The 25,176-nt window shown below is 46.6% G+C and overlaps 1 protein-coding gene across 7 annotated transcripts in view; it reads right to left on the bottom strand.

Moving 5' to 3' along the window:
- r3hcc1l (R3H domain and coiled-coil containing 1-like) overlaps positions 1 to 25,176 on the bottom strand; it is a 201,825-nt gene that overhangs the window by 5,329 nt on the left and 171,320 nt on the right. For all 7 annotated transcript variants that reach the window (XM_072479628.1, XM_072479626.1, XM_072479625.1 and 4 more), the window contains one exon: positions 20,205 to 20,345. In XM_072479628.1, the coding sequence (XP_072335729.1) occupies positions 20,205 to 20,345 (141 nt within the window). Of the gene's footprint in view, positions 1 to 20,204; positions 20,346 to 25,176 lie in introns of those variants that run through there.

Below are 25,176 nucleotides of genomic sequence, written 5' to 3' on the forward strand. Positions count from 1 at the left end.
GCATTCTGATAAATCTCCTCTGCTCCTTCTCGAAGGCCTTGACAACAACACTTCTAAAGTGCAACGTCCAGATGTGGATCCAACTTTACAACTGAAGTCTAACCAGCGATTTAGAACGGTTTACATAAAAGCGGGAGACTGCTATTTCACATTCTTCCAATCACGTAAGCAGCAAACACGAGATGATGCACAAGACAAATACTTAGAAATATTGAGGGATTGACAATAAAATGACCTCTCATAAAGGCTACCGCTTCCGAGCCAAGTGATAAATGTGCTGCTGTCAACATCCAGTCCAGGGGTAGCAGAAAAACAGGCCCTGCTGCTTAAGACTGGAAAGGGATATGGTCATGTTTAAGTAAACACATTCCAAAATCAAGCAACAATCTTGGTTTGCAATATTTTACAAAACCACGGCATTCCTTTTGAACGGTTGCTCCACCATAAATATTAAGACTCGCTGATCAAGGTCGTCGACAGTTAGCACGGAACAGACTAAACGCAGGTGTTCACAGTTCCCCCAAGTTTAAACAAGTCAGTTTTGTGGACAGGCGAATATTCTGAACTGACGCCACTTGGCGAGCTTAAGAACTTCCGTCGCAAGTGAAGTAATGGTCGCACAAATACTCCATCAGCTTACAAATCTACCAGCTTGGGCTAGGGCACAGTAAGCTTGCCGAGAGAGGCTAGTTGCCACACAGGGTCAACGCGAAGCCACGCAGCTTCATAAAGAAATTTTAAGCACCAACAGCTTCAACTACAGATGGGCATAGGTACATTTTACAGAGGCGTAAACAAACCACCCGGCGATGGGGAGGATAAGGGGTCTGAGAGTTCAGCGCAGGGTGAAATAGAATCCACAAAGAAAAGTTGACAAATGGTGTCCAGAATGCTATGACTGCAATCCACTGCCAAATTTCCAACCGGAGGCAATTAAGTTGAGAAACCTTCTAATTCCTGTGCGTGAATTATGCTTTTGATCCCTGTTGAGGCTAAATAGACGAATGGTCAAAACATTTGCAAACCGATTAATTTTATTTGGAGTTGTTAATCAGTCTGTATCCAAGTAAAAGATTGGGGGAAATTGTGCGTTGATTGATCCTTGATTGCTTTGCAACACAGCTCATGCTGAATAAGATGCTTGACTTGATTTCCTCAAGCTCAATAAAAGGGGGATTTCTAGTTAGAGAAGGCAAAGTCCACAATCAAACTGCTGGTTGTGCAAGGTGCTAATTTGACATTCCTATTCATCCAACTCTAGCCCTAAACTAATGTAATTGCACGCTCTCATTTTTAAATTGCTACATCGGCCACTCGCCGTATTTGCATTTTTAAAGGGAAAAGATCATTCTTATTCTTGTTTTTATAGCACCTTTCATGACAATCTCAGGATGTCCCGCAGCGCTTAACCACAAATGAGGTGTTTCTGTAATGCACGATCGTAATGGAGGAAAAATATCAGGCAACTTGTGGTCAGCAAGGTCCCACAAACAGCAATGAGATAATGAGTAGGTGATCCATTGTTTCAGGGATAAATGTTAGCTAGGACAGTGGGAGAAAGCTACTGCTCTGCTTTGAAATAATGTCACAGGGATCTCTTGTGCCAATCTGGTCTAATTGCAAGTTATTCCAGCTAAGAATGCACAGAGCTGCACATGTATGGTGCAGTGTTTCAATATTTAATTCCAGGCAAAAATTGTCCTCAGGAACCTAACTCTAGTTTTATCTTTGATTCCTGTGGGAAAGCAAGCTTTATTTAAAATGACTGTTTTAAGGAATGCAACCATCACTCTAACTTGAGGACTTGTTGAATAAGCAGCACAGTAACACAGTGGTTAGCACTGTTGCTTCACAGCTCCATGGTTCCAGGTTCTAGTCCCGGCTTGGGTCACTGTCTGTACGGAGTCTGTACGTTCTCCCCTTGTCTGCTTGGGTTTCCTCCTCCCACAGTCCAAAGGTGTGCAGGTTAGGTGGATTGGCCATGCTAAATTGCCCTTAGTGTCCAAAAAAGGTTAGGTGGGGTTACGGGGGATAAGGTGGAGGAGTAGGCTTAAGTATGGTGCTCTTTCCCGTGGCCGGTGCAGACCCGATGGGCCGAATGGCCTCCTTCTGCACTGCAAATTCTATGATAAACTATGATAAGTTCCCATGTTCATATTTATAATGGAAGCTGCCCATGTAAACGTTGTCATGGTGTAATTAGTACATAGAGAGTTTGTATTGTAAATGTGGAGCTTGGAAATTTAAGTAGAATCTGGCAGGAAGCATGAGGGGTTAATTAAAAAAATATATATATGCTACAGACAGAAACATGTCAAAAAGCAACATATAACAAAAGCTAAACTGAAATAAAATTTTAACAGGAAAATCAGTCAAGCACGGACTTGAATTGAACTTGCACCGCTGAGAGCAAAGGTTTTTCATGGTGCAATATAAAGATTTATTTTACTCTAGCGGGAGGAAGTCAGATAAATACCTTTCTGATTCAGTTATCCATAAAATATAAAAAATAAATTAACTTCACAAGCTCCAAAGATTAATTTTGATTCAAAAATCTTTCTAAAGGCCTATGCTAGATTGGGCCGACATTGCCAGTTTAAGTAAATCTTACTGCAGAGCCTCATCTAGTGGCTGCAAGTGTAAATCAAGGGTGCAGCCTGCTGCAGGCTGCTTTGAGAGAATGCCGTGGAGGAAGTCACATCTCACTCGTGACGGCAGTGTCTGGGTGAAGCTCTGCTGATCCCAGAGGAATAGGTGGCATTCAACGGGCTGGATACTGAAACTGGCCATTTGCTGTACATTATTCAGCAGAAACCACTGCTTAAAGAGAGTCAAATTCTCCTTCTTTAAATGTGGTCACAACCTGGCCCGCTGAGTATTTGTAGCATTTTTGGTTTAGATTTCTGGCATCCTTGGTATTTTGACAGAGTCAGAGGTTGTGCGTTCAAGCGCCACTCTAGAAATTTGACCACATAATTGTCAGGGTCTTTCCTGTTTATTCCTTTAATCCCCCTTTCTTTTATTTTTGCCGTTATATTTTTGATCCATGATGAAAGAAGGCGTATAGTGTGTTAGCGTTTATTAACAGGGGGCTCAAGTTTAAGAGCCGCGGGGTTATGCTGCAACTATACATGACCCTGGTGAGACCACACTTGGAGTAATGTGTGCAGTTCTGGTCACCTCACTATAGGAAGGATGTGGAAGCATTGGAAAGGGTGAAAAGGAGATTTACCAGGATGCTGCCTGGTTTGGAGGGAGGTCTTATGAAGAAAGATTGAGGGAGCTAGGGCTTTTCTCTTTATAGAACATAGAACATTACAGCGCAGTACAGGCCCTTCGGCCCTCGATGTTTGGAGCGGAGGAGGATGAGAGGCGACTTAATAGAGGTTTATAAGATAATGAGGAGATAGATAGAGTGGACGTTCAGAGACTATTTCCTCGGGTGGATGTAGCTGTTACAAGGGGGCATAACTATAAGATTCAGGGTGGGAGAGAGAGGAGGGATGTCTGAGGTAGGTTCTTTACTCAGAGAGTGGTTAGGGTGTGGAATGGACTGCCTGCTGTGATAGTGGAGTCGGACACTTTAGGAACTTTCAAGCGGTTTTGGATAGGCACATGGAGCACACCAGAATGACAGAGAGTGGGATAGCTTGGTCTTGGTTCGCACAAAGCTCGGCACAACATCGAGGGCCGAAGAGCCTGTTCTGTGCTGTACTGTTCTATGATTTATGGACATGCGCCTTTAAGGCAGCCTCTACCTTTAACTCCCAAGCAGAAGGAAGCAGTGGCCTATGCTTTTAATTCAACAAAGATAATCCGGAAGACTGTGCTGTTTTAGGCTGGTGACTGCAGACTGGCCGGCATCAGTGATGACTCGGTTTGATTGATTTGGCTGATGGCCAATTAATTGGCCCAAAAGGCCGCGCTCTGCCCGGTAACAGGTGGTGATTGGATCTGATCCAACTGGTATGTTTTCAGAATCACGAGGTTCCAGTTTGGTTTCACTTTTGAATCTGGCAGCCTGGATGGAGGAATCTAACTGACTCTCTCAAAAAGGATGTACAACATCCCATGGCACTATTTAATAATAATAATCGCTTTTTGTCACAAGTAGGCTTCAATGAAGTTACTGTGAAAAGTCCCTAGTCGCCACATTCCGGTGAGGCCGGTACGGGAATTGAACCCGCGCTGCTGGCCTTGTTCTGCATTACAAGCCAGCTGTTTAGCTCACTGTGCTAAACCAGCCCCATATTTAAAGAGCAGGCGAGTTCTCCTCCATGTCCTCCCAGTATTTGGTCCTTAAACAACATCACTAAAGAAAGAGGCTATCTGATCATCATCACATTGCTGTTGGTGCGAACTGCCAACATTTTCTACAACAGTGACTACACTTCAAAAGTGCTTCACTGGGCCGTGAAATGCCCTGAGGTTGTGCAAGGTGCTATAGAAATGCTATTCTTTCTTTCATAAAATATTTCGACAATGATGATGTACGACCACCGATAACACCTCATGACAGAAAGGTGATGAATTCAATCTGACAAGTCTTGTGGGTTACCTGCGCCCCAGGTTTTGGCAACCAGAGGCGGGAGAGAATGCGTGCCTCATTTCCACGTCATAAACACTTCCCAAGTACACGTGTAAATTAAAATGTGGAACATGGCGCTTGGGAGGTCACCGGCTCTGCTGGTGTTCTGCTCTCCTCTATCTCCGCATCAGTCCACGATAGATTTAAAGGTTGCCAGTATCTGAAGTGAAATCATTTGCAGGGCTACAGGGAAAAGACAGGGGAGTGGGATTGGCTGAGCAGTTTGCAAAGAGCCCAGACTCCTCTCTCTTGAAAAAAAGGCAGCTTAGGAGTGGCCTAATAGCAGTCTTTAAAATGATGAAAGGTTTTGATAGAGTGAATAGAAAGAATGTTTCCTCTTCCGGGGAAGAGCAGAACTAGAGGTCATCAAAATAAGATAGTTACCCAGAAATCCCAAAGGGAACTCAGAAAAAACGTCTTCATTGAAAGCGTGGGAAGAATGTGGAGCTTTCTACCACAGGAAGTGGTTGAAGCGAATAGCGTGGAAAAATTTAAGGGGAAGCTAGATATTTTTGAGGGAGAATGGAATAGATGGTTACATTGGTAGACTGGGAGAAGGCTAGAGTGGAGCATGGATTGGCTGGGCTGAATGATCCGTTTCTGTGCTGTACATGCTATGCAATCATTCTGTTGCTTTACCGCAGTTAGACACTTATATTCTAGTCTGAATCTTCTTACTTCGTCCAGTGAAATGTATTGTATTGGCTTACACTTACCCATACTGAAGTTAATTTGGCAACCACACGCCCATTCTACAAGATTGTTAATGGCTTTCGATATTCTGCCACAATCTTCCTCTGTACGTCCCCCAACTTGGTGTTATCAGCTAATTTTGAAACTATACTTCTGACACCCCCAAGTCCAAACTGTTTATGTGAATAGTGCACAAAAAGGGCTCCAGCACAAATCCTCATGAAACATCACTTCCCACACTTGCCAATCTGAATAACACTTTTAACCCTTACTCTCCATTTTTCTTTTGTACCCAGCTTGCTATCCATTCTGCTATTTGTACCCTGATTCGAGATATTCTGACCGTAATCCTACTTTTTGGTTTCTTATCGAAGGTTCTATTAGAAATCCAAATGTGTTGCATCGACCATATCACCCTTATCTACCTTTTCTGTTACTTCTTCGATTAATTCAATAAGGTTGGTCAAGAGTAATCTTTCCTTTTGAAATAGTTTTTACGATTCTTTATTACATTTCTAATAGATGGTTTCCACGTTATCTTAGATTAAAGATTCCACTATTTTTCTTACCATGGATGTTAAGTTAATTGGTCAATAGTTCCCTAGGTTTTCCATCGTGTATAAAGGAGTCAGATTAGCTGTCCAATCATGTGGCACAATTCCCTTTGACTGATAATTATTTCTATAGATGTGATAATGCCTTTGCGTTATTTTTCCTAACTTCTTTCTATGCACGGATGCAGCACTTCTTTGCGACCCTCTTTTTTAAAATCTTGACCAGTGTTTAATCTTCTCTCAGTTTGGTTAGTTTATCAATTATCACCTCTCATTTCTATTTTAAACACATCTTTAAAGTCGTCTAATGTTAGGCCACCATACCAGTGCCTTTGGTACATATTTAACGGGCCATAACCTGAGCTCTGGGGTGGTGTATCTGGGAGGGACCCCAAAGATGTGCTGGTGTACCTCCTTTGGATGTTTCCAGGTAGGATTTGCTTGGCAATTGCCCGGGAAGTGTAAACTTCGCTTGGGTAATTGCCCCGTACTTAGAACCATCAAAAATATGTTTCACATTGTGAAGTTTGATGATTCAGACTGTATTACTGTAAGTTACCTAGAAAAATTCAAAACACTACTAACCTCTGGGTAACTAAAGCACTAAACCATTTCAACAATCCCAAGAGACAACCAACCATTGGCCCCACCCTCGACAGAACACACCCCACCCCTCCCCCACATTCCCCCTGACTAACCGTCCACCAGGTCAGACTTCCACCCCTGACCTTCCCCCTCCCCACCAACCCAAAGCCAACTCTCCCCATCAGACCAAGTCTGAACTCTCAGTTGCTCACCTCCCAGGTCCAACTCCCGAACCCCTCACCCCAGGCCCGACTTCTGACCCTCCAGGCTCAACACCATTAGCCACCCCATCAAAGCCTGACGCGCCCCTCCTCCAGACCCGACTTCTAACTCTCTTCCCACCCAGGGACTACCCGACAAACGGCCCACACCCCAGACTCTTCCTCCCCACTCCCAAACCCACAAAAGCCCCTTTTAACCCACCCCCCCACCCCCTCAGGGTCAGTGCTATAGTTACCCAGATGCTAGTGCCATAAAAAAGGGGTTACTTACCTGTCCTCGACTGTAGGCCCCAAATGGCACATTGCACTGCACAGCTCTCACCCAATCAGAGTCAAAAGGTTGGGCGAGGTAGAATTGCCTGAATTTTCAGTAACGTCCAGCGGTGTGGCAATCCAACTCAATTGCTGCTCCGCTGTAAGACACAGCCCATCATTTCTGCCCTTTTACTCCCTGTGATCATCATTTGCATCCCTTAATCGGCCTACCTGATTTTTTTTCTTCAAAAAGATCCGTGAAATATTTTTCTATTTAACATAATCCCTGATATTATAATTTTGTCGCTTCTCTTTGCCGTCCTAATTTTTTTTAAAAAAATTCTTTCCTAACCTTTTTGACCTCCCTTTCATGAACCTCTGCTTTTTTGTATCTGTACTTAGTAAGCACCTTTTTCTTTTGGTTCCAACTTTGCCCTTATGTCTTTATTCATCCAGAGTGTGTAAATTCTGGCTAGTTACATTTTGCCTTTTAGTGCGATTTATTTCTCCCAAACGCTACAGATCACGGTTTTTAAATGTTTTCCCCGGTTGAGCTATTTATTTGTCAGTGAGTTAGTCCAGTCCCATTCTCAGACACTTAAAATCAGCTTTTTTCTAATTTATCACTTTGGTAATTGTCTTAAATTTTATTCCTGAACCGTTGCATCCGAGTTCCAGCATTTTTTCCTTTTAACCTGAGCGTCTCAAGTCCCAGCCAAATCGATCTTCTCTTCTGAATGTTGCCGGGTCTGCCTTAACCACGCCTAATCACCACCTAATGCAGATGCTGCAGGTGAGAAGTATTCTTTAAAATACACGCTGGATGGGATTCTCCGATCGCGGGACAGAGTGTCCGCACCATTGTGAACGCCGTCGTGACGGGCACGGGCACTAGCGATTCTGTCCCCCACAGGGGGCCAGCACGTCGCTGGAGCGGTTCACGCCGCTCCAGCCTCACTTCCTGGCGCGTACTGGGGGCGGCGCCAACCTGCACACGTACAGTGGCGACGCGCCAACCCGCGCATGCGCGGTGGCTTCACGGAACGCGGCGGCCCGCGCAACATGGTTCGGGGGTTCTGGGGCCGGACGTGCAACAGAGTGGGCCCTGGGGGAGGGGGGGGGGGGGGCTGTCCCGCCGATTGGTGGGCCCCGATCGCGGGCCAGACCCCATCGGAGGCCACCCCGGGGACGGAGCCACCCCCCCCTTCCCCCCACAGGTCGCCCCTCGAACCTTCGCGCAGAGTTCCCGTCGGCAGCGACCAGGTGTGGACAGCGCCGGCGGGACTCTGCTTGTTCCGTGCGGCCGCTCGGCCTATTTGGGCCGGAGAAACGGCGGCTTAGCCTCGGAGAATTGCGCGTCGGGGCGGCGTGGCGGTTGTGGCGATTCTCTGGCCCGGCGCGGGACTGGGAGAATCGCGCCCACAATTCTTGGACTCCAATTACAGCAACCTCCCTTCCCTGCCCCAACATCCTCACTCCTATTTGCTACTTATCTGCCCAATTGGCTCTTCTCTGTAGATCTATTTAGGTTTCAGTGCTTTCCTCAAAACACTCTTTCAACAATTTTGCACGCATTCTATTTAGAATACTCTCTGCATTAGCGTATCAAAATTATGAGCAGGAGCTCAGGTTCAATCCCCATAAAGACATTGCAATCTCCATGGGAATTATTATTAAACACTTACTCTTTCTTATTTCTTGTTTGTCACCCAATCTGTTGCTTTTTGTCCCCCCCACCACACCATGACATTTGGAAAGGCTCACAATACTCCTGTTAAAGATCCTATCCAATGAAGGTCAGGATATTTAACATCAAAACGCACCATCATCACCACCGTCAACACGAATGTGGCTCAGTATATTTGGTCCCCTCTTAAATGAAAATGAAAATCACTTATTGTCACAAGTAGGCTTCAAATGAAGTTATTGTGAAAAGCCCCCAGTCGCCACATTCCGGCGCCTGTTCGGGGAGGCTGGTACGGGAATTGAACCGTGCTGCTGGCCTGCCTTGGTCTGCTTTCAAAGCCAGCGATTTAGCCCCGTGCTAAACAGCCCCTACCATGCGTGGCTTGGAATTTTCGTCTTTGCTGACATTCAACTCATTTTAATCTCACTCGTTTGCCACCTTCCCAATGTAACAAGCACACAGTTCACAAGATCATCCCCTTAATCTTTCTTAGACTGGAGTAAGCGACAATACAGCTCCCATACCCAATGAGCTGTAATCGTTTCCCATCACAGTGTATCCCACGCCTCCATTTCCCGTTTACTCTGGGGTGCATTCCATCTGGTATCGCTTTATTTTCTTCCAGCAAGGCATTTATTTTACAACAAATACCCTTATATCACTGAAATAAAAGCAAAGTCCTTCAGATGCTGCAAATCTGACAGTACTGGATAACAATTTCCAGCACTTTCTGTTTTTTGCCCCTTTTATTACCAACTCCTATTGTGCTGTAAATGAAAATGAATCTGCTGCTCACCCTTTTAGCAGAAGAAGAATGCCATTGACATTGCCGACTGTAGAAACAAACTGGTGAAAGGGCGAGGACATGAATTGGAGCAGCAGTACAAGAATTGAGAGAAACTTTCTAAGTAGATATTTTTGCCCTCGGCACCCTGATGGAACATTTCTGATGGTTTGGATATAAATTTGTTTCCGTGTTTATATGCACATGGAATACAGATGCGTGTCACCTTGTGTGAAAGCACATGTACATCACGCCTTCAATATGAGGATTTGAATTTAAAATAACCCAGTCCAACCAAATGCATGCCAATAAACAACATGAAATTGATTTAAAAAAAAAAATAAAACAAGTTTTGATTTTTGTCTTTAGTTGTCAGCATTGGATTTTTTTAGGTAGCGCAGTGGGATAATGGATACTAGGAGCGTGATTACACGTCATTTCACAAGAGGGCTATAGACAATATAATAAACCACAAAAGCAATCAAGTGGTTTATTACTATTATATGAACTGTGAGATGGGATTACAGTCGAGAAGACACTCTTAAGTATTCAGAATTGGATAATTTGGACAGGCAGTACAATTGTAGGGGTCAACTTCCCCTTCCTCCCCTACCCTTGGATGCAAAGGTGGACATCAGCAACTGGGGGAACTCTTATTGTGGTGAAGTCTTCCGTGAAAGAATTAAATTATACAATCATAGAATAGTCCAGCACAGAAAGAGGCCATTTATTCTGCACTGGCTCTCCCAAAATGCAATCCAGTTAGTCCTACTCGCCCTAAGTCCCCTGTTGAAGGCTACTACTGGATCTGTTACCACCATCCTACCAGGTATTGCTTCCAGACCATAAACACGTGTCGCGCAAAAAAGAGTTAAGCCTCTGGTTCTTTTGCCAATCTCCTTAAATCTCCTCTGGTTATCAACCCTTCAGCTAAAATAACACTGCGATGCGAGGGTGACACATCGAACATAATTTTATTTACACAGGTCATCAACCAGAAATGCGACAGGATGCGCTACTATTGTTACAGGACACCAATATCATGGTAAGGTGCGGCATAACATAGAACATAAAAAAAATACAGCACAGAACAGGCCCTTCGGCCCACAATGTTGTGCCGAACCTTTGTCCTAGATTAATCATAGATTATCATTGAATTTACAGTGCAGAAGGAGGCCATTCGGCCCATTGAGTCTCTTGGAAAGAGCACCCTACCCATAGTCAACACCTCCACCCAACACTAAGGGCAATTTTGGACACTAAGGGCAATTTATCATGGCCAATCCACCTAACCTGCACATCTTTGGACTGTGGGAGGAAACCGGAGCACCAGGAGGAAACCCACGCAGACACGGGGAGGATGTGCAGACTCCACACGGACAGTGACCCAAGCCGGAATCGAACCTGGGACCCTGGAGCTGTGAAGCAATTGTGCTATCCACAATGCGACCGTGCTGCCCTTAAGAACAAATAAATCTACACTATATCATTTTACCGTAATCCATGTACCTATCCAATAGCTGCTTGAAGGTCCCTAATGTTTCCGACTCAACTACTTCCACAGGTAGTGCATTCCATGCCCCCACTACTCTCTGGGTAAAGAACCTACCTCTGACATCCCCCCTATATCTTCCACCATTCACCTTAAATTTATGTCCCCTTGTAATGGTTTGTTTCACCCGGGGAAAAAGTCTCTGACTGGCTACTCTATCTATTCCCCTGATCATCTTATAAACCTCAACAAGTCGCCCCTCATCCTTCTCCGTTCTAATGAGAAAAGGCCTAGCACCCTCAACCTTTCCTCGTAAGACCTACTCTCCATTCTAGGCAACATCCTGGTAAATCCCTTTTGCACCTTTTCCAAAGCTTCCACATCCTTCCTAAAATGAGGCGACCAGAACGTACACAGTACTCCAAATGTGGCCTTACCAAAGTTTTGTACAGCTGCATCATCACCTCACGGCTCTTAAATTCAATCCCTCTGTTAATGAACGCTAGCACACCATCGGCCTTCTTCACAGCTCTATCCACTTGAGTGGCAACTTTCAGAGATGTATGAACAGAGACCCCAAGATCTCTCTGCTCCTCCACATTGCCAAGAACTCTACCGTTAACCCTGTATTCCGCATTCATATTTGTCCTTCCAAAATGGACAACCTCACACTTTTCAGGGTTAAACTCCATCTGCCACTTCTCAGCCCAGCTCTGCATCCTATCTGTCTCTTTGCAGCCGACAACAGCCCTCCTCACTATCCACAACTCCACCAACCTTCGTATCATCTGCAAATTTACTGACCCACCCTTCAACTCCCTCATCCAAGTCATTAATGAAAATCACAAACAGCAGAGGACCCAGAACTGATCCCTGCGGTACGCCACTGGTAACTGGGATCCAGGCTGAATATTTGCCATCTACCACCACTCTCTGACTTCTATCGGTTAGCCAGTTTGCTATCCAACTGGCCAAATTTCCCACTATCCCATGCCTCCTTACTTTCTGCAGAAGTCTACCATGGGGAACCTTATCAAATGCCTTACTAAAATCCATGTACGCTACATCCACTGCTTTACCTTCATCCACATGCTTGGTCACCTCCTCAAAGAATTCAATAAGACTTGTAAGGCAAGACCTACCCCTCACAAATCCGTGCTGACTATCCCTAATCAAGCAGTGTCTTTCCAGATGCTCAGAAATCCTATCCTTCAATACCCTTTCCATGACTTTGCCTACCACCGAAGTAAGACTAACTGGCCTGTAATTCCCAGGGTTATCCCTATTCCCTTTTTTGAACAGGGGCACGACATTCGCCACTCTCCAATCCCCTGGTACCACCCCTGTTGACAGTGAGGACGAAAAGATCATTGCCAACGGCTCTGCAATTTCATCTCTTGCTTCCCATAGAATCCTTGGATATATCCCGTCAGGCCCGGGGGACTTGTCTATCAAGTTTTTCAAAATGCCCAACACATCTTCCTTCCTAACAAGTATTTCCTCAAGCTTACCAATCTGTTTCACACTGTCCTCTCCAACAATATGGCCCCTCTCATTTGTAAATACAGAAGAAAAGTGCTTGTTCAAGACCTCTCCTATCTCGTCAGACTCCATACACAATCTCCCGCGACTGTCCTTGATTGGACCGACCCTCGCTCTAGTCATTCTCATATTTCTCACATATGTGTAAAAGACCTTGGGGTTTTCCTTGATCCTACCCGCCAAAGATTATTCATGCCCTCTCTTAGCTCTCCTAATCCCTTCAGTTCCCTCCTGGCTATCTTGTATCCCTCCAACACCCTGTCTGAACCTTGTTTCTTCAGCCTTACATAAGTCTCCTTTTTCCTCTTAACAAGACATTAAACCTCTCTTGTCAACCATGGTTCCCTCACTCGACCATCTCGTCCCTGCCTGACAGGGACATACATATCAAGGACACGTAGTACCTGTTCCTTGAACAAGTTCCACATTTCACTTGTGTCCTTCCCTGACAGCCTATGTTCCCAACTTATGCCCTTCAATTCTTGTCTGACAACATCGTATTTACCCTTCCCCCAATTATAAACCTTGCCCTGTTGCACGCACCTATCCCTCTCCATTACTAAAGTGAAAGTCACAGAATTGTGGTCACTATCTCCAAAATGCTCCCCCACTAACAAATCTATCACTTGCCCTGGTTCATTACCAAGTACTAAATCCAATATTGCCCCTCCTCTGGTCGGACAATCTACATACTGTGTTAGAAAAGCTTCCTGGACACACTGCACAAACACCAACCCATCCAAACTATTTGATCTAAAGAGTTTCCACTCAATGTTTGGGAAGTTAAAGTCACCCATGACTACTACCCTGTGACTTCTGCACCTTTCCAAAATCTGTTTCCCAATCTGTTCCTCCACATCTCTGCTACTATTGGGGGGCCTATAGAAAACTCCTAACAAGGTGACTGCTCCTTTCCTATTTCTGACTTCAACCCATACTGCCTCAGTAGACTGATACTCCTCGAACTGCCTTTCTGCAGCTGTTATAAGCATTGAAACACGTGGAGGATCAATGAGTGAGAGTTATTGAGTTTAGCTTTCGAGCCATACAGCCGAGGTTTCACTCAGTTCAATTCTTGAAATGTGCTGGTTTTGCTGGTCCCAGTTAGGTTGCCAGTGGAAGACTACAGCTTGCCTCAGTTACTCTACTAGGAAGCTGGGGGAAAATGGACTCCAGAGGCCAGATATGTTGGGACAAGCTGGATGTTTGTGGGTGGGACAATAATGAATGGATGCAATTGAGGGGAAAGTATCTTCTGCAATGTTCCCTGTGCTTTTCAACCACCGTTCACCAACATCCAGTACTCAACGATTGGTGGGAGAGGCAAAGAGCCAAGGGGGGTTGTGCAAATGGTCCAAGTGTGGGTGTATGCAGTGAACTTTCCAAGCAAAATTACCAGTCACCTTTCTTCCATTGCAGCGCCCACAATCACCCCCCCTTGATGCTTTATATTCTGAAACCAAGTTGGGTTCTCTCCCTTCTATGTCTTTCTCTCCATATTTAGTTTTGGGCCTGTTCTAAAATGGGTCCACTTTCCCATCCTACTGCTGACAAAAGGTCTCCAGGCCCCTAAGGTTGTAGATACGTCCCAAGTTGCTTCACAGGCTTGTTGTCAAATAAAAGTTGACACGGGTTCACAGGGGGAGGGAGATAGGAGGAAAGGTGTTCAAAAGCTTGGTCACGGAGGGAAGTTTTAAGGAACGTTTTAAAAGAAACAGGTGACACATTAGGAATTCTGGGGCTTAGGGCCTCTGCAGCTGAAGACACAGCCGTCAATGGAAGGGCAAAGAGAGTGGGGGATGCACAAGCAACAACCCTTCATGTCTCTTCTCAAATCCTGACAGACTGGAATCTCTGGTGTGTTGGGTGACATCTGCCCACATGCCCAAGTGGCTATTCGTCATGCATGAGATGAGATAGTGAAGATTTTTACTATTTGATCGTATGATGCAATATATAAGCATTTTTGTTTATGATTTGTGACTTTTCACTTTTTTGGCAGTCTCAAGGTTTTGCTCTTGAAAGTCTGCTATATTCCACTAATGCCAGCTGTCTAACATGAGATAACATTATGACCACCATATGATTTTGGCTGACTACCGTTGCTTTATAACATAAAAAGTTTAGTTATAAAACAAGATATGATATTTGGCAAAGACATTTCCCTGGCAAATAAAATGTACAATCTTGTTGTGCAGCCGTGCTGGGCCTTACACTAAATTACAACATCCCTATATAGATTATACTGATGGCAGAGAATATCTGTCATTGCATTCACAAGGCAGTAATTCACAGGTAGCCATTTAACACAGTACACAAAGATTAATGAATTTAACAATACCAGCACTTAAATCGACAATGACCTTTCAGCATTTTGATCACTAGACAAGAGCAGAGCACTAGCTCATAGGAAGTATGGTTTGCGGGATTGGAGGTGACAAGACTCTGGGTTATTTTACATAGTGAATATAGAAAGTCGTCATCTTTATGTCACGTGATTCAACACTGTAACTGATCTAATATCTAGTAGAATGTCTACCAAGATGAGGAAAATGCTGCTCATCTCTCCACACATACACACTTGTACACACAAACCTGTGTACACACACACAATGTATGCACACACAAATGAATGCACACAAACACATGTATGCACACCATTACAAGAGTATGCGCACACACACGTGTATGTGCAGACACATGTATGCGCGTGCACACGTGTATGCGTGCGCACATGTATATGCACACGCGTGTATGCATGCACACATACACGTATGCATACTCATGTATGCACACACTCATATATGCGCGCACGCACACACTCGTGTATGCACACACTCATGTATGCACACTCGTCCATGCACACACACTCGTGCATGCACACACACACGCACTTATGTATGTGTACACACACTGTGGTAAACCACTGTATTGTTACATGCCTGGCCTTGTGCCTGCTGGCTCCGCCTGTAGCTCCTCCCCTCGGGCTCATGTATAAAGGTAGCTGGTCTCCGCCTCTGATCTAGTTCGGGATCAGAGGCCAGGAGGCTTGCAGTTTCGTGTATTAAAGCCTCAGTTACGTTCATCACTCGTCGTGTTTTTTTGATGGCATATCAATTTAATACACTAAACTCCTAAGATGAACTCATCACTCAAGCCTGATCGCCTGGAGCTGGACCCACAGGCAGCCGACGCCACGGAAACATTCGAGCACTGGCTAAGCTGCTTCGAAGCGTACCTCGGATCCTTCACTGAAGACTTCACAGACCTCCAGAAGAAGCAGATCCTCCACGCACGTGTGAACCCAAGAGTCTTTCTTCTCATCAGGGACGCCCCCTGGTATACGGAGGCGATAATGCTACTGAAGGGACAATATGTGAAGTCTGTTAAAGAGGTGTATGCTAAGCACCTCCTTGCCACGAGGCGACAACGCCCTGGGGAATCACTACCAGAATTCCTGCATGCCTTGCGGGTACTCTGCCGGAACTGTGATTGCCGGGCGATATCGTACCCAGCACGCGGAGCTGCTGATCAGGGACGCTTATGTCGCGGGTATGAAATTAAACTATATCTGCCAGTGATTGCTAGGGGGTACACTCGGACTCCCACAGACAGTGCAACTCTCAAACTCGCTAGAGGTGGCCTCCAAGAACATGGAGGCCTACACCTCCGACCGCACAGCACCCTCGTGGGCACCGCCATCATCTGACCCAGGTGCGACGCAAGCATGTGCCGCGCAGCGGCCCGCCAACGCCAGAAGCCCGAAATGCTACTTTTACGGCCAGGGTAATCATCCCAGACAACGCTGCCCTGCACGGAACTCAACTTGCAACGGGTGTGGGAGGAAATGAAATGAAATTAAATTAAAATCGCTTATTGTCACAAGTAGGCTTCAATGAAGTTACTGTGAAAAGCCCCTAGTCGCCACATTCCGGCGCCTGTTCGGGGAGGCTGGTACGGGAATTGAACCGTGCTGCTGGCTTGCCTTGGTCTGCTTTCAAAGCCAGCGATTTAGCTGTGTGCTAAACGAGCTCCACTTTGCAAAGAAGGGCCACTTTGCAAAAGCCTGCCAGGCCCAACCTCTCCCCAAAACTTCTAGGCCCAGCAGCGCTGCCTGCTGCCTGTTGGGGCCTCCCCCAGCTGCCGCGCAATCCGCCATGTGCGTCCTGTGGGCGCGCCATCTTCGCCGCCATCTTCAATTTCGGCCGCCACATGCGACCTATGGGGGCCGCCATCTTTAACGCAATTTTGTTCTCCACCCGCCACGCGCGACCCATGGGAGCCACCATCTTGGACGCCATCGCCGATGCCACCTGCCATGCGCGACTCATGAGGGCCGCCATCTTGGGCCACTCCGCAGCCTCCCGGGAGCCCGGCTCACTCGACCGTACACCGGCCGCTGCTACCTCCGACCGGCCTACCAACCGTCTTCCGAAGCTCGCCTCCATCACGCTCGACCAGTCCCGGCCTCATCACCCCAAGTCTACGATGACCGTCCGGATCAATGGGCATGAGACGGCCAGTCTTTTCGACTCCGGGAGCATAGACAGCTTCATACACCCTGATACGGTAAGGCACTGCTCCCTCCCAATCTTACCGCGACCCAGAAAATCTCCCTGGCTTCCGGATCCCATGCAGTAGAAATCCGGGGGTACTGTGTCGCGACCCTTACTGTACAAGGCGTAGAGTACGCTAACTTCCAACTCTATGTCCTTCCCCATTTCTGCGCTGCCCTATTACTGGGACTCGACTTGCAGTGCCACATCCAAAGCCTTACTTTAAAGTTCGGTGGACCCCTGCCCCCCCCCTCTCCGTCTGTAGCTTTGCGACCCTTAAGGAGGCCCCACCCTCGCTCTTCGCAAATCTCATCCCGGACTGTACGTCCGTCGCTACTAGGAGCAGACGATACACTGCCCGGGTCAGGGCCTTTATCAGGTCGGAGGTCCAGCGACTCCTGCGGGAGGGGATCATTGAGGTCAGTACCAGCCCCTGGAGAGCCCAAGTGGTGGTCGTCAAGACTAGGGAGAAGCACCGGATGATCATCGATTATAGCCAGACCATCAACCGGTACACATAGCTCGATGCGTACCCCCTCCCCCGCATATCTGACATGGTCAACCAGATTGCACAGTATCGAGTCTTCTCCACAGTTGACTTGAAGTCCGCGTACCACCAGCTCCCTATCCGCCCGGAGGACCGCCAATACACTGCCTTTGAGGCAGATGGCCGCCTCTACCACTTCTTCAGGGTTTCCTTCGGCGTCACCAATGGGGTCTTGGTCTTCGAAAGAGAAATGGATCGAATGGTTGACTAGTACGGGCTGCGGGCCACGTTCCCGTACTTAGATAATGTCACCATCTGCGGCCATGACCAGCAGGACCATAACAAAAACCTCCGGCACTTCCTCCACATCGCTAAACTCCTGAACCTCATCTATAAGGAAAAATGCGTTTTCCGCATAACCCGCCTAGCCATCCTCGGCTACGTCGTGGAACATAGAGTCCTAGGGCCCGACCCCGACCGCATGCACCCCCTCCAGTAACGCCCCCTCCCCCACTGCCCAAGGCCCTGAAGAGATGCCTGGGGTTCTTCTCATACTATGTCCAGTGGGTCCCCAATTATGCGGACAAGGCCCGTCCACTTATCAAATCCACCATTTTTCCCCTGACGGCTGAGGCCCGACTGGCCTTCAATCGCATCAAGGCAGATATTGCCAAAGCCACGATGCACGCTGTGGATGAGTCCATTCCGTTCCAGGTGGAGAGCGATGCGTTGGACGTTGCTCTGGCCGCTACCCTCAACCAGGCGGGCAGGTCCGTGGCTTTCTTCTCCCGTACCCTCCATGCCTCTGAAATTCAACACTCCTCCATCGAAAAGGAAGCCCAAGCCATTGTAGAAGCTGTGCGACATTGGGGGCATTACCTGGCCGGCAGGCGATTCACTCTCCTCACTGACCAACGGTCAGTTGCCTTCATGTTCAATAACACACAGCGGGGCAAGATCAAGAATGACAAGATTCTGAGGTGGGGGATCGAGCTCTCCACCTACAACTACAATATCTTGTATCGACCTGGGAAGCTCAATAAGCCCCCAGATGCCCTACCCCGCGCGTACCTGGTAAAGGCCTCTCGCCCCTTTGAGCGCCTCAGCATCAATTTCAAAGGGCCCCTCCCCTCCACTGACCGTAACGTGTGCTTCTTCAACATTGTTTACGAGTCCTCAAGGTTCCCCTTTGCCATCCCATGCCCTGACATGACCTCTGCCACTGTCATCAGGTGCTGCACAGTCTTTTCACCTTGTTCGGGTTCCCCATCTACATCCATAGCGATCGGGGCTCCACCTTCACAAGCGACGAGTTGCGTCAGTTCCTGCTCAGCAAGGGCATCGCCTCCAGCAGGACGACCAGCTACAACCCCCAGGGAGAGGGAGAACGCGATGGTCTGGAAGGCCGTCCTCCTGGCCCTACGGTCTAGAAGTCTCCCAGTCTCCCGCTGGCAGGAGGTCCTCTCCGATGCGCTCCACTCCATCCGGTCGCTCTGGTGTACAGCCACCAACGAGACTCCTCACAAGCGTATGTTTGCCTTCCCCAGGAAGTCCACCTCCGGGGTCTCGCTCCCGCCCTGGCTGGCAGTCCCAGGGCCCGTCCTCCTCCGGAAGCATGCAAGGAGCCATAAATCAGATCCCCTCGTCGAGAAGGTCCTGCTCCTCCAGCCAATCCACAATATGCCTACGCGGCACACCATGACGGGCGACAGGATACAGTCTCCCTTCGGGATTTGGCACCTGCAGATTCCCCAGCGACCATCACCACCACCCCCGACCCAACACTGTCTTCCCCCACCTCTACCCACCTACCTCAAGAACTGGCACCCGCAGGCCCACCGGCGACCATCACCACCATCTCCGCCCATATGCGCATGCACACACACAACGTCCGTGCTCACATGCACACATGTATGCATGCACACACATGTATATGCACACAGGACATGTATGCACATACACACACGTGTACGCACCCACACGTGTATGCACCGACACACACATCTACGCACTGACACACACACACCTGTACACATCCACAAACACACACTTACACGTGTATGCACACACACACACACACACACACGTGTATAGACACACACACACGTACACACGTGTATACACACACACACACGTACACACGTGTATACACACACACACACGTGTAAACACACACATACACACGTGTATATACACACGTGAATGCACACACGTATACACACACGTGTATGCACACACGTATGCACACACATGTATACACACACACACGTGTATACACACACACGTGTATACACACACGTGTATACACACACACACGTGTATACACACACGTGTATACACACGTATATACACACACGTGTATACACACACACAAGTGTATATACACACACAAGTGTATATACACACACAAGTGTATATACACACACAAGTGTATATACACACACACACACGTGTATACACACGCGTATACACACACACGTGTATACACACACACACGTGTATACACACACACACACGTGTATACACACACACGTGTATACACACACACGTACACACAGTGTGTACACACACACACGTATACACACACACGTGTATACACACACACACATGTATACACACACATACGTGTATACACACACATACGTGTATACACACGTGTATACACATACGGCCTTAGCCGTTACAGGATGTATCATAGGCGTCCATCCTGTAATGCTGAAAACACCAACAGTCTCAAAATATGTAATAAGTCCAACTTACCCCTAGCTTCCTTCAGCTTTTTACGCTCAGCCTCTTGTTCTGCTTTGGTTTGATTGCTTCTTACGCCTAGCGCTCCAATGACCAGTCTTCTAGCGAGCATGGCACTTGTCTGAGGGCGTTCCTTTGCAGGTAGGAGAAATTCTAAACAAACAAAAGAGGTGGGGAAAAAAAGATGATTTATTTATTTCTTTTCCAACAAAAACATACCATACGTCATGCTGGGAATCAGGTGAGCCAAATGGATTTTATTCTCCTTGAATGGCAACATGAGCAGCATATTGATATGGAACAAACAGCAACTTCTTGGTATCCGTACATTTAATACTGGTATACACATCAATTATAACCACATTAAAACAATTACATTACTTTTCATTACATGGTTTTTATAAATCACTTCATAAAAGCTGCAAGAGAATAACTTTGAAAGATGCAATCTTATAATCTCTTCATAGCAGAGCAATATTTTATTGTATAGAAGTCACTAAATCTGTCATGTTAATAGGCTAGAACATATTTCCAAAAGCATGGGCATTATCTTTGTACATTTATTTCTCATGTCATTGTTTTTTAAATTATGGTTTTGATCACTTGATGTTTTGCTATATCATATCACACAGCCTGTTACTGCGTGTCTTGGCGAGTTCTGCTGGAGGTTGCGAAATGGAGATGCTCTCCCTCTTTAAATAACCATTCACCTTTCGGAGATAAAACGCAGGCAGGCACATGCAAACCTCTGCTCACCTGACCCTGGATAAATACATCTGCCACACATTATATTCAATTAACTGGTTACAAATCACCAGATTATAAACAACTGTTGAATGCCAAAACATGGCAACATTGCAGCACTTCTTTTCTTAAAGACCATCACAGACAGTACAGGGCTGGAGCAACAATCTGTGAATCCACATTCACAGAATAAAACTCTAATGGACCAAACCGTGGTGTGCCATTTAAAATTTAATGTCACATTCAAACAGCAGTTTTAATGAGGCATTATAAGCAGTTGCTAATTTTTATTTTCTGCTGTAGTCTGCAATAGCACCGATTCAATATCCATCTCCGCACCTGTTCACTCTGGTTGCTTCATGCATTTATTATCTACAGGATGTACTTCACCATCTCCAAACCTACTCGGATAGTAAATTCCCGCCGTGATCTCATCCATCCAAGAATTGCCAAGGCAGGGATGTCACGGTCTCCTCCTGAGGTCCCCAGCATCACAGATGCAAGCCTGCAGCCATTTTGATTTGCTCCACGTGATGTCTAGAAACAGTTGAAGGCACTGGATACTGCAAAGGTTATGGGCTCTGACAAAATTCCGACAATAGTACTGAAGACAGACCTTGCCGTGCCCCTAGCCAAGCTGTTCCAGTACAGCTACTGCACTAGGATCTACCTAGCAATGTGGAAAATTACCCAGATATATACACAAAAAAACAGGACAAATCCAACCTGTCCAATTACTGTCCCATCAGTCTACTCTTGATCATCAATAAAGGGATGGAAGGGACCATCAACAGTGCTATCAAGTGGCACTTACTCAGCACTAACCTGCTCACTGACGCTCAGTTTGGGTTCCACCAGGGCCACTCAGTTCCTGACCTCATTACAGCCTTGATTCAAACGTGGACGAAAGAGATGAACTACAGAGGTGAGGCAAGAGTGACTGCCCTTGACATCAGCGCAGCATTTGACGGAGTGTGGTATCAAAGAGCCCTAGCAAAATGGAATCAGGGGAAAACTCTCCGCTGGTTGGAGTCATACCTAGCATAAAGGAAGATGGTTGTGGTTGTTTGTGGTCAATAATTTGAGTTCCAGGACATCACTGCAGGAATTCCTAGAGGTGGTGTCCTAGGCCCGAACATCTTCAGCTGCTTACTTGTACAGTCAAATCAGCCAAGATCTTATTAAATGGTGATGCAGGCCTGGGGGGGGTGGGGGGGGGGGGGGGGGCTACTAGCCTACTCCTGCTCTTAATTCATATGTTCATCAATGACCTTCCTTCCATCATAAGATAAGAACAAAGAACAAAGAAATGTACAGCACAGGAACAGGCCCTTCGGCCCTCCAAGCCCGTGCCGACCATGCTGCCCGACTAAACTACAATCTTCTACACTTCCTGGGTCCGTATCCCTCTATTCCCATCCTATTCATGTATTTGTCAAGATGCCCCTTAAATGTCACTATCGTCCCTGCTTCCACCACCTCCTCCGGTAGCGAGTTCCAGGCACCCACTCCCCTCTGTGTAAAAAACTTGCCTCGTACATCTACTCTAAACCTTGCCCCTCTCACCTTAAACCTATGCCCCCTAGTAATTGACCCCTCTACCCTGGGGAAAAGCCTCTGACTATCCACTCTGTCTATGCCCCTCATAATTTTATATACCTCTATCAGGTCTCCCCTCAACCTCCTTCGTTCCAGTGAGAACAAACCGAGTTTATTCAACCGCTCCTCATAGCTAATGCCCTCCATACCAGGCAACATTCTGGTAAATCTCTTCTGCACCCTCTCTAAAGCCTCCACATCCTTCTGGTAGTGTGGCAACCAGAATTCAACACCGTACTCCAAGTGTGGCCTAACTAAGGTTCTCTACAGCTGCAACATGACTTGCCAATTCTTATACTCAATGCCCCGGCCAATGAAGGCAAGCATGCCGTATGCCTTCTTGACTACCTTCTCCACCTGTGTTGCCCCTTTCAGTGACCTGTGGACATGTACTCCTAGATCTCTTTGACTTTCAATACTCTTGAGGGTTCTACCAAGGTACAAGTCAGAAGTGTGGATGTTTGCTAATGACAGCACAATGTCCTGCACTATTCGCGAATCCTCATACTTAATGCAGCCCATGTCCAAATGCTGCAAGGTCTGGACAATATCCAGACTTGGGCTGACAAGTGGCAAATACAAGTGCCAGGCAATGACCATCTCCAACAAGACAGGATCTAACCATCACCCCTTGACATTCAATGGCATTACCATTGTTGAATCTTCCCACTATTAACACCCGGGAGTTACCATTGACCAGAAGCTGAACTGGATTGGACCAACCATATTAATGCTGAGGATACAAGGGCAGATTAGAGGCGAGGAATCCTGCGGCAAGTAACTCACCGCCCGACTCCCCAAAGCCTGTCCACCATCTCAAGGTACAAGTCAGGTGTGTGACAGAATACTCTCCCCTTGCCTGGACCAGTGCAATTCCAACAACAGTCAAGCATGACACCATGGAGGACAAAGCAGTCGACTTGATCGGCCCCCCACTCACAAATATTCATTCTCTCCACCACTGATGCATAGTAGCATCAGTGTGTATCATGTACAAGATGCACCGCAGGAACTCACTTTAAACAACACCTTCCAAACCCACGACCTCTACCCCCTAGAAGGACCAGGGCAATAGATGCATGGGACCACCATACCACTCCCCAGCTCGAGTTAAAACTATATCGCCGTGTCGAAATCCTGCATCTCTGGGCAGCACGGTGACGCAGTGGTTAGCACTGCTGCCTCACGGCGCCGAGGACCCGGGTTCGATCCCGGCTCCGGGTCACTGTCTGTATAGAGTTTGCACATTCTCTCCCGTATCTGCGTGGGTCTCACCCCCACAACCCAAAAAGATGTGCAAGGTGGGTGGATTGGCCACGCGAAATTGGGTACTCTTAAAAAAAATAATTAAAATAAATCCTGCATCTCCCTCCCTAACCTACACTACATGGACTTCAGCAATTCACGAAGGCAGTTGACCACCACCTTCTCAAGGGCAATTAGGGATGGGCAATAAATGCTGGTCTAGCCAGCGATGCCCACACCACTTGAAAATGAAATGAAAATGCAAATGAAAATGGCTTATTGCCACAAGTAGGCTTCAAATGAAGTTACTGTGAAAAGCCCTTGAACAAATTTAAAAAAAATCTCCATCAGATCCAACTCAAAGACTATCCTAGTGTAGGTATTCTCTCATCCTTGCTGGGTAGAGATCTTAGGATTCCCCCACTTAAACACACTGTGAGAGCAAAGGATCGGAACAAGGCAGACAATCAGCACCTTCTCAGGACTGGTAATAAACACAATGCCAGTGGCACCCAAATCTCAAGCACAAATGGAAAAATAAATTTTTCAACAGTGAAGCTCTAACCAGGTAGCAATGTGGGTGTTACATTAAAACCAAGGGTCTTAACTACAATCTATTTTTATTGATGCCTTGCACAAATGTGAACTGAATTACGAAGGAACAATTCATTTCCTGGCACTGAGCGATATGTAAGCTACCTGTCTTTTAGGATCAGCTTTGTGGTTCCAGTACACTGGAGAATCCTAATGTATCGCTCAATGACAGGATTATTATAGCATGACCCACCCAAAGGAATCACAGCAGTGGCTCAAAATGTGCAGTTATCTGGATTGTCCAACTATTCTTTCCTGCTGTTAATAGACCAGGTATTCTTCAAAAAAGGAAAATCACAAACTAAGCAAATCTGCAATAAAAGATGACGCAAGAAATGTGCATCCAATCCACTGGCATTCAGAAAAAAACAACATGGGGTCAACGTTGGTGACTCTTGACCTGAAATGTGAACCTATCTTTCAGGGGACTCTGCGGTTAATGCACAGTTTTGACTAAGTTCAGGGTTTTGGGTTCCATCGAACTTCTTTATAATCAGATAAAGGTATGATCAGATCATAAGACATATTTCCAAATTACTGTATTTCCAGCTCATTGCTTCTGTTGGCTCCAAGTTCACACATAGTTAATCCAGCAGAATTCTCTCATCCATTGTTACATCAGCAGCAGCTTACTCTTGTCACAGTGGGTTCATGTCCCACTTCAGAGCCTTTAGCACAAAAATCTAGGACGAGCCTTTATAATCTTTATCATTGCCACAAGTAGGCTTACATTAACACTGCAATGAAGTTACTGTGAAGTCCAGTATTGAGGCAGTGCCGTACTGTTGGAGGTGCTGTATAT

This window comes from Scyliorhinus torazame, chromosome 16, assembly GCF_047496885.1.
Source record: "Scyliorhinus torazame isolate Kashiwa2021f chromosome 16, sScyTor2.1, whole genome shotgun sequence".
In the NCBI taxonomy this organism is placed as follows: domain Eukaryota; kingdom Metazoa; phylum Chordata; class Chondrichthyes; order Carcharhiniformes; family Scyliorhinidae; genus Scyliorhinus; species Scyliorhinus torazame.